The following is a 13,939-nucleotide window of genomic DNA, read 5'->3' on the forward strand; positions in this document are numbered from 1 at the left end:
ATCATTTCTGAGATTGACTGCTCAAAAACGGTTTGTCAGTATTTGAGTCTTTTTCATCCAACCCCTTTCCCACATTCCCAGAATATTCTGTTATCTAAACGTCTACTTGCCTCAAGAGGAAGGTATGTGTGTTTCTGCTCCTGTCCAACTTGTAAACATGGAAGATGAGGATAGCGTAAAACTAATTTGTGCCTGTCTTTAAAATACTGAGCTACAGTGCATTCAACTGTTTGTCCATTCTCCTGCTGAAGTGGGAATCTATTGGAAATCAAATATGAAAGTAAGCTGTTATTCTATGTAGAACACTTTCCCACACTTGGTCAATAAGCTTACTGGAGATTAAACCTATCTTGAATAATTAAGACTCCATCACTGCCATTATTGCGTGTCCTCTAGTAGTACCAAAGAAGGCTATTTCTCTAGCATCCCTGATAGCTGAACATGTAAATTGTTTCCCAAGAGCCTTAAAGACAAAGGCTAGTGTTTTCTGTTTATTTGGGATACTTGGGACATTATGCCATGCACAGAAAATGGCAAGCCTACAAGAGTTACAAAACCAATTTTCCCCTCAAAACCACATTTCTCTCCATACATTACATTTCCCTATATGCACATACACTTGCATATATTTATATCAAGGTGGCACAAATACTGTTTTATGTTAATGAAAATGACACAAAACAATGCCCAAGTGACTGCATATCGGATTTAAGCACTGATCAGTTATCTTCCTACAAAAGGTTGGTATCCGTTCTGGTTACTTGTAATATTTGCTTTAAAAAATGGGAATAAATAACTCCAAAATTCAAGTAATCTGAAAATCTCTGGTTAGATTAGGCTGGGACTAAACAGACTCGAAAAGAAGCAGAATACATTACGTTTGGTGACTTGCTGGTCGTCTGGTGACATTGCACACTCTGTACTTTCTTTTCATTTGTCCACAGTGTGTTATCTCCACCTTCAGACCTAAACATTGAGAGAACATTTAGTACCTTTTCTTCAAATGCTGCACCAAACCATTTAAACAGTGCTGCAAATCTCTTCACTATTTAGGTCATTCTTGGGGCACTGCAGGGTATCCCAGACAGAACTTGAAAAAAATTATTTATAGTCTTAAAATTCAAAAACCCAAGAGTTTGCAGATGAAGCTGAACGCATTCTGTGTAATCCAGTTCTGTACCCTTTAAGGAAATTCAGGATGATGAAAGGATAAAAAGGGCACATAACCTCCTTGAAATAAAAAGCCTGTTTATACTTTGTGTCTAAACATACAGTGTCTGTGAGACCTCTAACTACTGCAATGAATCCTGAACTAATGAATGGCGGGGCAGGGAACACCCATAGGAATGAGCCCACGTGGCTTTATTCTTCATGAAGGCAAACATCTGTTGCAAATCCCACTAGCACAGAAGTCAAGCCTACCTGAAAGTCAGTAACTTCCAGAAGACTAAATTATCCACCCCAAACCAGTGCATTATGAGATAAAAAGCTACATGTGTAGGAATAGGAAAACAGACATCTATTTTATCTCCATGTGTATGTAAACTGCAGCTAAATATCAGGGCATATTTCCCCTATGTGTGAAAGAAACTGATAACCTGTCAACAAACATACTAATCTTGCCACCTAATTTCTTGGAATTCAAAGTGCTATCTATTTGGAAACCTTCAATAAATATCACATTGTCAAGAGTACCTCCCCAATACGTATCACAGTATTTTTATTCAAACATAATCTGTTACCTCGATTTACAACTAGTACTGCTGCAAACTTGAGATGACCGATCAGAAGAATGAGAAGCCTCACAGAAAGAAATAACAACAGCAGGCAGAAACTGAGTGCCTGAAATGTTTTTACAAAAGATTTGCAACCAGTACAAATTCAGGATTTTTTCTTTCTTACTAACTTGTATTTGGTCAAAGATGATTTTGTGGACATTCTGTAGGAAGCTGCTCTATATAACTGTGGATATGTTTGGTTTTTTTTTTCAAACTTGCTTTCTTTCTATCAAGAATATGAATTAAAATTGAGGTCCTCCAAATGAAATCTTCAGTGAACCAGTCATTACATAATAGAATAATTAATTTACTTCCAGAACAGTGCATGTATGAAATACACCCAACTATGCAAAAATACACTGCTAAATTATTAGTAAAACCCAGATAATGAAAATCTTGGCATCACTAACTGAAAAAAATTTAGGAACAGGTAATTTAAACAAACAGACCACACGCCAAAAGAAACCCAAAAAACAAACCACCACACAAACAACACAAATCTCAACAAAATTCCAACTTTTGTAAACCTTTTGAAATCATCAGATTAGGAACCAGAGAGACTTTGTCTTGGAAATGGAATAGCACTACTGTGATGTTTCAACAGTGAAAAAAATTGACTCCCAATAAAACAAATGCTACAGAACATATACTATGTTACTGCTACATGTTCAAAATAAGGCAGAATAAACCAAGTTTATGTAATTTAATTATTACCTTTTATTTCTTTGGTAAACTTTACCCTTTGGGAATCTGTCAGAGGTTTTTGTTGTTCTTCAATACTTTTGAAGTCCAAAACTTCACATACAAACTCGATAACTGGCTGTGCTTTGTAAAATGCAGTTGCAGATACTGTAGACAAAAACATTCATTTTGTATTATAACAATACTGAAATTCAACAAAGGGAACTCAACTTTTGCCTTTCCAATGTCAGAAAAAGAAAGAGCAAGAAAATATTTGTGTAGAACTTACCATCTATATTTAACATCATCTTCCATAATGAAGGTCTGACTGATTGATGGAAGCCAAACCAAACTTCTCTGCCACCACCCAATGGATTTGAGCACCCTTCTGATGCTGTAAAAAAAGATCGCCCCACAGGTGTATATCTGCAATAAAGAAAATAAATTCCAATCATAAAACTAATTTAGAAAAAAGTAGTATTGCAAGAAAGAACTAATGTAAACTTCTATTCACAACAGCACAGAAACATCAGTGATTCATTTCAGCAGTCATCTGGAGACTCTGTCAGGACATATGCTGCACCTCTCAAAATCCAGCTAGTTAAATTTAGAAACTAGCTACTACTCATGATTGTTTATTTTCAGTGTAGTCCTTAATACACATACTAATTCAAATAGAGAGCATTAACAACTTTGCTTTGGTATTCTATTAAAAAAAAAAAATCAGTTACACTTCCATAAGAAAATAAATATCTCTCCCCTTACTTGTTCATAACTTCCTATGAAATCCCTGGATTACAATCCCTGGAGGAAAAGAAGGGATCTAACATGTTTTGGTGCATCTTTCATCTTGGTAATTCACTACTGCATAGTTAATAACACAATTATTTTACTCTGCACAAAATGTGTGACTAAATAGGGTGAGCTGTTTTCTGTGTTACAAAACCTGACTTAAAGTGATTTTTCTTCTTTTTTTTCATCCTTGATGGGAGAACAAATTCGGTGTAATATAAGGCTATTTAAATATATCTACATCAATTTAACTCCTTCCTTGGCCCTTCAAAATGGTAAAGTTCAGCCCTATTAAGCTTTGTTCTTTACTTTCCAACTGACTGGTTTTAAGTGACACGTTCCATGGCAGCAGCATTAAACCCAGGATCTATCGCAGTGGACTGCAAATGCTGTAGATCCCATTTGCTTGGAAAAACACCAAATAATTTTGAAACTTTACTTTTCTATAGAAATAACTGGGTGGTATTTGGGCAACAAACCTCTGCCCAAGGACACACAGCAGCAGGGTAAAAAGTTTTGAAACTAGCCTTGCGCATCTACCAACCTCCAACTACTTCACGCTCAATTGAGGGCTTCCTTCTCCAAGGCCTACATAGAAAAGGGGTACAAGTGAGATGCTGCAGCACCCTTGACCTGAGCGCACACACATGTGGATCGAGTCTGAACGCCAGTGGAGAAATGGACTTGTGTTCAGGCCAGAAGCTACTGAGGCCACCTGAAGAGCAGGGCGGCACTGTATTGCCTCTTGCTCAAGTATGCCACCTGCTAGATAGCTATTATTTCGGTTGAGCTGTGAAAGTACATGCTACCCACAAAGTCACCGAAGCGATTCAGACAATGCAACCTGCTAAACAACATCAATGTCATCAATGTCTTCCCCTCACCTCATGGAAGGCAAGTGCCTCATCACTACATCCAATGCCTGGATGGTTTCAAACGGGACACTTGGCAGCCGACCAGAAAGAGCATCATGTAAAGCTTGCAAACTCACACAGGACATCCACTTTATAGCCACCTTAAATATTCTGTCCTTCCCTTCTCCTGGCAGTGTGACCTCCAGCTCCACCTGCAACAATGCCAAACAACAAACCAAGATGATTCTTTCCATTTAAAGGGGAAAATTGAAGGAACTTGGAAGGGATGATGGATTCCTCTAAACAGTGCTACAAAACGGGAGGAAACAAAAAGCAATGATGAAGAAACACCATACATTAGATATAGTCTCTTTTTACAGCTAGATCTTTCCAAAGGTGTGTTTCAAAGTGCTGGCATGCTTTCCACCTGGCATCTATCCCTTTCTGAGGCAACATTATAATTTGTATGTGCTTGCTTATCAACTGGGAGGTCTCAGTAAAGAGCTGATAACCTTATTTCAGATAGCAAATACATACTGATGCATCACTGCTCATGTTAGCTCCTGCAAGCCTAAAGTAAAACATGGTCCATCACTACCTGTCAAGATTCTCTAAAGCACCAGAGAACTTTATATACTATTAGTGTAGACATATTTCAAACAAGAGAAAATAAAATCTACAGGGAACTTTCAGAGTGGGGGGAAGAGGATGGTGTGGTAAATGAACAACCCACAAAAAAACCTCCCAACCCCAACAATACAGAAAACCCAGCAATTCAAAGCCCTCCTATTTTCAAATACCAAAGACAATAAATTATAACCTTCAAGCACTGGTGATGTTACCAGACAGGGACACTCTCTGACACCTTATGCCCTTTTAATCTATTGTGCAAAATACACTGTCAGAAGGTAAATTACTTTAGCCAATTACTTGTGATGCTGATTTCTCCTCTCTACTAAAAGAAAGCCTGAGCACTGAAGTTCTTAAACTCACTGGATGACACCCACAGGTCCCTTCCAACTCATACCATCCTATTATTCTGTGACTAAAATTAAGGCTTATCTGGAATGAATAGCAGTTCTGGGAATGACTACAAGAAATAACAAGATCAGAGTATTCTTTAAGCTGGATATTAAAAGAAAAAAAAATAAAATAATCTGTTTTCCTGCTCTAGAGAGTTTACAATTTAAATATAAAAGGCATCCACTTAATAGACAAACTGTAATTAGTGGGCAAGCAAAAATAATACACTGGTAACGCTGAGCTAATATATGCAATTATCTGGTCTTTTGCAACAGCTTCTTCAGCCAAAAAAATAGGAAGGAACAACACCACAAATAAGCCTTCTCATACACCAAAAAAAATAAGCTGACAATTTATAGCAGCCACTCAAAATTAGTACAGCCACATCTCTCCTGTAGTACAAATCTCATTCACCAGGAGACACGAGTAGAGGAAGGTATAAGGCTGTACTACAGCAAAAGAAACTGGAGCCTATAATTGTGGGTTTGCTGATCCAAATCTCGCCCAGAAGGTTAACTCTGCTGAAAAGCTGTGGAAATGAAGGTACAAGTATTCTGCCAACACAGGTTGGAAGCTTTCTTTGAAACGTTTCCACCATACCATCAGCAGTTCTCCAGCTTGCACGTCACTTGTAGCAAATGGAAGAGGCCTGTTACAACTACATTTTCCTTTAAACTCCTCTTCTCCTCCAAATCAAGTGCTATGATTTCTGTTCTTCCTGATACTGTTAATGTGCAACTAATCTGACTATTAACAACTTTTGTACTCTTAATCGAAAGAAAAAGGTTGGAGTTTTTTCCTCCCTCCTGGTTTCAATTTAAAAAGCTCTTTCGCCATGATGGAATGGACTTCCTTGGAAATCTCAAGAAAGAGGTCTGCTTGTATGATGTACAGGCAGTATTTCATATAGACAGAATCAAGAGGAATAAGATTGGGGCCAGACAAGATCAATACTCTCTTAAAAAGTGAGCTACAACAGGATTTTGGTATCAATCTGCAGCTCAACTCTCTTGTAACTACCATTTTTCTAATTGAAGACCACTTGAGAGTATGCAAAAATATATCAGATGTTCTTGAATCTTACTATGGGAGAAAAAAAATCAAATTTCCAGTTCAGTTAAAATTTAATTCTAGTTCTTGAACATAGAAGGACATTTTAAGGCAATACACAAATAAGAACAGTTGAGTAGAAAGCTACAATTAGAGGTGATCTGTGATTGCTGTAACAATCTGAGGAAAGAGGAGACTATTAATACATAGGACAGTGTCAAGACGGGAAGGTAAGTCATTCTTCTCAATGTAAACAATTAAAAACTAGACTATATTTTGTTAATATTTACATATCCCATATTTGTCCGGAGACATGAAGGAATTATAGAGAGAAAACAGGTACAAATGAGGAAGGAATTAAAATAGATACGAAGGCCAAGAAGAAAAGCACTTACACAATAAAGTTAAAAAGCAGCAGAACTGTAAACAAGGACTAAACCCAGAAAAACACAACCTTAGAGAGAATGCATAAATTAAGCTGAAAAACAACTGGAGAAGGAAAAAGGTGTCAATCTTCCATATACATCAGTTCTTCCACTACTGATGCACACTGCCAGTAAACCACGGTCTTCTTCCACTTAGACTAAGGATCATCTATTAATCACTGCATGTTCATGAATCTTTTCAATATGGTCCTAAATGTAACTAGATGTACATAACATACATAGCAGATTCGCTGTACAGAGCAGACAAAAAAAAATCCAAGGAAACATAATCTAATTATGCTAGAGGAAAGCCCTAATATCTACAAGCTTTATAGTAGTTTAAACCATGCTTAATCAATTTAGCAACATGTAAAATTTTCCCTCATTAAGCTACATTTCCATGTGTCCAATTTAAGCCAGGTGAAGTTTTCTCTCTCTAAGCTCTTTCCTCCAGGGTAATAACAAGATAGGTATGCCAGAACAATTGAAAAAGTTCTTTATCCCATGGGAAATAGGGGGGAATGATGTTATAAAAAGCAAGCCTAAATGCATGTCACATTTTAAATGACCTGACTCATCTCGGGCTAACGTCCACAAAACCCACTTTTCTTAGTGACCGCCCCTTGAAAATGATCATCAGTTTGGCCAGGTAACTCTGTCTCATCTAAAATGGTTATCAAAATCACTGAAGTCAGCTTTCTCACAGATGTAGGTGGCAACTTTAATTTGCATGCACACAAAGGAATTTGGGCATCAAATGCATATCCTACTGACACATTCTCACTACACTTAATTTTTACCATGTATGATTTAGTACACACAGGCTTTAAAATCCAAAGTATCAAGAATCAAATTCTCTTTGGTCAGCAGGCATTCAGACATGGAAGGAACAGGAGAAGGTCACCTCATGCAGTTCCCCATCACCGTAGTGTCAACTTGCATCTCAGTCTTCTCATACTGGAGGCCCAAAGAGGTCACCACAGCACAGAGAGCTGGAAAACTAGTGCTCTTCAATTGCGCCAGGGCTAAACTACCACATTTCAGCCTGTGCAGTTTAAATGGATTTGGTTCTCACATCCTGAAGAATTAGTGAAGAGGTTCCGAGCAGACAACAGAGGTATGTATAACTTTCTTACAGCTAGTGGATAGCAGGAATCATCTTTCAGTGCCCTTTGGTAAGTTTAACCAGGTGACAAAAGCTTGCTGTTGCCCAGAGGGGGTGTTTCCACTCCCCTCTCCCAAACTCAGCTGGGCTTTCACTTTCTTCACAACGCCAGTATGGAGCTCGGCTGCTACCTCCATCAGCCAGTCTGACCCACCAGGCCAGCAGAAACCACACAAGTGAGTAGAGTGAGAAAAGAGGGGATATGGAAAGACAAGGTTCATGACAAGCTCAAATTTCTGTCCTGACAAACCACACCCTAAGAAATGTGGCAACAGAAAAAGACATCTACTTTAGAAAAATAAAATCAGTTTCTATCAGCTATTAGAAAGGCTCTACAAACATTACATTTAAATGTCCCAGTAGAAACTTTTCTGTTTAAAACTTACTTTATCTCTCCCAATGGGAAGTGGCATTGCTGTATAGAGGTTTTTTCTTCCATCAAACACTGGTTTGCGATCCCCAAAAATCTGGGTCTTAAAGTGCTGAACCATATGCTCCACTATTTCTCTGAAAATACAAGAAGATGATGTTAATTCAACTTTTTAATGTTAAGTACCAAATGAATGCCAATATTTATCAATAAAAGGTACTCAGTAAATGAAAGGGGTTTCTATAAGATTTATTTGACTAAACCTTTTGACAGACTAAACTCTTTTCTTCAAACAGCTACTGTTAACTTTTTCATAATGAAACTTTCCTTCCTCTTTTCTGTGATCTACTGAGAGTGGTGAAGTGAAAGCTTGTGCTTTCCCAAGCTCAAAATCGCATGGAGAGGTGCTTGGTATTCTCCTGGGGCTTCTGCTCTCCTGTCCCACAGCCCTTACAGACCACTGACTCAAATTTCAGCAAGCCAGAAAAGCTTTGAAAAAATCCCCAAAACTAAAACCAAACCAAACCCCACTATATCCCAGCTTATAGTCTTACTGTAAGGACAACAGTTCTATGATGACCATAATGCGCAAGCTTTTTGCAGTCCACTAAGAAAGACTACTTTTGTGATTTTTCCATATATGCAATAACACTGGGATCTACACAGCAAAGCTGGCTATGAACATTTACAGGAACCAGTGCATAATAAAATGACACATTTTCATTAAAAGTGTAGCTGAAATTAGGCTGCACATGTGTATGAATGGGGTAACCACTCACACAAGTTCTTGTTAAGGCACAGCGTTTATACACTAGTCATGCAAAGCAGTGCAGCAGCTGATGAGAGACCTGATGGAATAGTAAGGCCCTGTGATGTCAAAGGTCTTTGGTCCAAATATCAGTGAGACGTCCTTCAGGCTATTTCTATCACAAGGCTGTAAAATCAGAAATCAGCAGCAGACTGCAATACATTGCCTAGAAGATCCTTAACACACAGCTTGGGGCTAAAGTCCATTAAGAGGTTAAACAGAAATTGCATGCTTTCTCCAGCACTGCTGTCAAGGAGCACCTCAGAGGCTGAGGATATCTGCCATACACCTTGACACAGAAAGGCAATTAACTCAGCATACAGTAATATACTACAGTAATGCAAAAGCTGTCCTGAAACTCTGAATTCATTCATAAAAAGAATAAAGACCAATCTGGCAATTTCTTTGCTGCACGACAAGCTTGAAGGCAAGATGCAACCACTGAAAGAAACTTGCCTAACCTCCTGAGAAGTATGAATAAAACTTGACCCAGTAATTTCTACCTCACGTTTGCAATGTCCGATTGAACAAGTACATAATGTCGAGGGTGGAAGGAAGGAGGCTTTATTCTACCCCATGTTAAAGACTAAGCAATGGGAAATTCATTCCTTTACCAAACAAGTTCTTCCAATTGAGAGCTACTTTATGTAAAAATAAACACTTTCACTTAATTAAGGTTTTCAATCTACAAACCACATTTAGCAACAGTGCTTCTCATCTGTGGGTGGAGACGTCTTAATGAAAAGTTATTTTCTCCATGTGAAGTTAAAAGAATGATTTGTCCTAGCTGTCCTTGTGAATTAAGTATCCTAACAGATCTGTCCTTTCTGAAACATGTGAAGAATTGTAGCCAGGCTGTATTAATTCGGGACAGCAGCACATTGTCTCAGCTCTGTGTCTCCTAGTCCTCTTCAGCTCATGCCTCATGAGCATGAAACTTGCATGTATACATTGTACCCATCCCTGCAGCGAGTTTGCAAGGTCCTAGTCAAAGCAGTAGTAAATCCTAGAGTAAAACTGAAGAACAAACTGGGACAGATGAGAGAGTGATGTAAATGAAAACAGAATATCCCTCGAGTCTTTGTAGAGGTCACACCATATAAAGTAATGATTGAAAACTACTACAAACACACAACTGAACTATATAACCAAAATACTAGAAACACTCAAACCAGCTGAAAAAAATACTTAGAACTGGCCTACATATACATACTGCATAACTCTATACACATGTATATAATCACACACAAAAATACAGGTACACAGGTAGGACCGAAATATGGGTCAGGGCAGACAAAAAACCAGGTGCAGGTGAGCACATGTCCATTTACAGGGCAGCACGCACAAGAATAAGCAGTCAAAAAACCTCATACATTTCATTAAGTGAAAAATCCTCAATTAGATAAAAAAAAATATAACATATCACCACAGAAGAAAAATAGCAAAACAGCATAGCAATGCTGTATTATGAAATTGCTATCACTGCCTGTTCTTTAGTGCAACAATGGATAATGCACTCTGGTTTATTAATTCACATATATGAAAACTTCAGCTTTCAAGTGGCTTTTTTGACCCCCCTTTTCTTCATGACTTCATGTTCCACCCATGTTACCCTTTTTAATAAGGAAATGTATTGCACATGAATATATAAACATGCCATTCCAATCCTCTACAGGCAAGACCTAGGTATTTATGATGATAACACTTGTGGTTTCCAGTTAGTGCCAAGTCTTATTCTCAAGTTTCATTTCTGGCAACACCGCTCTTTTTCAAGTCAATGAAGCTGCTACACTGTGACTAATAAGGCACACATACAAAATTCAAGACCTAATAGTTTGTTTCCTTGGCCAACTGATCCATGTTTTCACCTTGCAATCTGTTTTAGCAGCATATCTTTCCCTTATATAGAATCTACTGATGCATTTCATACCTAATTTAGTCCCTCTACAATCCTCTTGTGGAGGCACAAACAAATTTGTTTTGATTCTCCTTGTCAGAAGGCGAAAGCAGAAAAGCAAACTGGTAACACCGACTCTGCTGAAGGATTCGTCTGCCAACTGCACTCCAATATTTAACCAAGCAATACTAAAAAAGTCGTATTTATCACGTTGACTTACTGTGACCTAGCTCCAGAATTAATACAATTTATTCATCGGTGACCAGTGGCTTTGGTCAGCAGCATCTTAAGATACTGACAAGCACAATCAAAAAAAAGAAGTCACGTATTGAAATCAAAGACTTGGAGGGAAAAAAAATGCCTGTTAGTGGACATGAAAAATTTGAAGGTATCAGACATACCCTCCAAGTCTTCACATAGCTCTAGCATTTCCAAAATTAAACAAGAATGCAAATAAACTTGACGAAAAGCCAAGCACAGTATTACCTGTTAACCCTTCTAGGGCATTTTTCTGGCTTTATATCCAACTCATAATGGTAGATATCTATTTTAGGAATGTCCATTTCAAAGAAGTTGGCCTGCAGTTTGATTGTTCTCCCAGAAGTGCCAAAATCTGGCCGAGGAGGGGGTTTAAAGGCATATCCCTGTATTGGTGGTGGCAACGGAGGTGGCGGTGTGAGCACTGAAAAGAGAAAAGCACAAATTAGCCATCATCTACATCAAGTTGGCAGTTAAACAAGTTTAGTAGTTATTTGACATAAAAAGTGCAGTAGACACTCCTAACTTCTTTTATACAACCCAATAATTGAAAAAAATCCCAGAACTCACCTCTGCTGTCAAGAGTTCATGAATTGTGACTGTTTTCTTATGATGGTGCACCATTTGCTGTATTTCCTAGACCCAACTATTGCGCAAATCTTAAAATAAGGTACATTTTCCTGTGCTACAAATTGGCTGGGTGGGAATTTCAGCAGACTGGCAGACCACTGCCACTACAGAGTGAGAACTAAGGCTTTGTTGCACAGAGGAATTTGTTTCAAAACAGACACTGAAGCAGATGACCTAATCGAATTTATTTTAGCAAACATCTAAAAAACTGAGTTTCTACCACTGGAACTTGCAATCACATTTAGATGAGTTGCATGCATTCAGAGCAAACACAACAGATGCATTTCAGCTGCATACATTTAGCTCTGATGACCATATCACATGGCTTGCTGAAGAGCAAATACAGCACAAAAACTGGTCCTACATGTTGCAGCTTTCTAGAAAACATTATGTATCAGAATTAGAATATATTCTATTGCTTCATTTAATCAGAAAACAAAAAAAACAAATAGGCTGCTGTTGTATTATACTTCTGAGCTCAAATATGAGTCATAGATCAAACAACGTGAAGTAGATGTGCAATAGCTGCTTGGGGTTGTTTGCATCTAGGAAATTCCATTTATAATCCAGAGAAACGTGCAAAGATACTAAGTTGAGTATTCAAAACTCCTGCAGCATGAGTACTCAGATTTTCCAAAACCTAGAGCAATAACAACTTGCAGCAATATTTTCACACATGAAATAACTCAAGATACTTTTCATAACTTCTGTAAGAACCCAGGTGTGGTTTCCTGGGATTATTAAATTCAGCGCTCTGCTAGTACCAGAAATCATACACATCCTTTCATTAACAGATCAGTCAACACCTTCCCACCCTTGCTTTCTCTACTGGAAAGTTTTTCCAGAACTGTGATGCACTAATGCTCAGAAATATTCTTCCTTTTCAGTTTTTTAATTCATTGCCAGGTTATACTCACTAATCTTCAGATTAAATGCTTTTCATTGCATTTTTAAACGAAACTCCAATCTGATTCTCAGCTATACTGTTTCTATTAGACTCTTCTCATAAAGCAAACCTCATTCTCATCCTTTCAGTCATTTTTCAAGCTAATGCATTCTCAGCTCACCTTTCCTAAACAGGACCAAGTGGTTTTCTATATGAGCTCCCACCAGGATCCAGAACAACCACACTGACGCTTTTATCTCTCAACTGGAAGCATCAGGCTCATGGGCCCTAAACTGCAGTTGTCTGTCCTACTACTGCCTTCTAACAGCAGCTCTTGGCCATTTAGTGACCAGTCAGTAGATACATGCCTATCTCAGTTGCTTATGATTGAGGATGTTTTTCATCCCCCAGTTCACTATTCCCAGCTACATGACCTTTAAAATATGTATTTTAACTCATACCTATCTCATAACCTTGTTACTTTCTGCATGATATTTAGGTCCTCCTTTTTCTGACAATCCTACCTATGCCCCATACTGAAGTTTCATGTACTTATTCCTAATATTTATGCAAAGATCATTACTGAAGTAATAAAACCACTTGCAACTTTGGCATCATCTCCCCACTCTATACTGCAAAGTTCCCAATGACCTTTTTCCCACCTGTCATTTATCTTCTCACTTGTTTTTACTGTTCTACTAATCTGACTTTTCACACCGATCTCCCCACATATCAGATACTGCAGAATTCACACAGCTTGGTTTGACATTGTGAACACAACAGGGAGATTTGTTTGTTGTTTTATTTTTAAATCTTGTGTATTCTCATTTATTTTACATCTGGGAAGCTTGTTTCAGATCTTGTCTTCCAGATATACTGCATGGCATATACCTTTTTGATATTACACTACAGAAGTTCAATTTGCTTTCTTCCCCTCCCTTTGGTAAACACTACTATTGAAGTCCGTGATTTTATAACAATAACTTGATCATGCTAGTGATGTTAAAGATGCTTGTTGCTAAAAACTTGCATTTCCATGACCCAAAACTTAAGGTTTCTTAGATAACATAATTCTGTCTCCCTAAATGAAGTACATTGGCTCCTTTAGTTTTGCTTTCAATGGAAACACAGGAATTCTTGCATCTTTCTTGCTATTTATCCATCTTGCATTTGCAGTGTCAGTGTCTGTATCTCCTCAGTTTTCACAAAATAGCTCTACACTCATATCTATAGCCCAGTCCTCACCACAAGTTGCCCATCTGTCTCTGCATGTGACCTTTCCTGTTTATCTCTGAAGGCAAGCTGAAATACTCACCTGACTA

General features: G+C 38.0%; 1 protein-coding gene across 1 annotated transcript in view; it reads right to left on the bottom strand.

The window, feature by feature from the left end:
* The window catches only part of AGO2 (argonaute RISC catalytic component 2), a 52,843-nt gene that overhangs the window by 21,061 nt on the left and 17,843 nt on the right, over positions 1–13,939 (bottom strand). Inside the window, exons 2-8 of the mRNA XM_064154363.1 lie at positions 11,330–11,525; positions 8,155–8,275; positions 4,136–4,317; positions 2,749–2,885; positions 2,493–2,627; positions 879–966; positions 111–258 (exon numbers count right to left, since the gene is read on the bottom strand). Coding sequence (XP_064010433.1) covers positions 111–258; positions 879–966; positions 2,493–2,627; positions 2,749–2,885; positions 4,136–4,317; positions 8,155–8,275; positions 11,330–11,525 — 1,007 coding nt within the window. The remainder of the gene's footprint in view (positions 1–110; positions 259–878; positions 967–2,492; positions 2,628–2,748; positions 2,886–4,135; positions 4,318–8,154; positions 8,276–11,329; positions 11,526–13,939) is intronic.

The sequence above is a fragment of the Pogoniulus pusillus genome, chromosome 14 (assembly GCF_015220805.1).
Source record: "Pogoniulus pusillus isolate bPogPus1 chromosome 14, bPogPus1.pri, whole genome shotgun sequence".
In the NCBI taxonomy this organism is placed as follows: Eukaryota; Metazoa; Chordata; class Aves; order Piciformes; family Lybiidae; genus Pogoniulus; species Pogoniulus pusillus.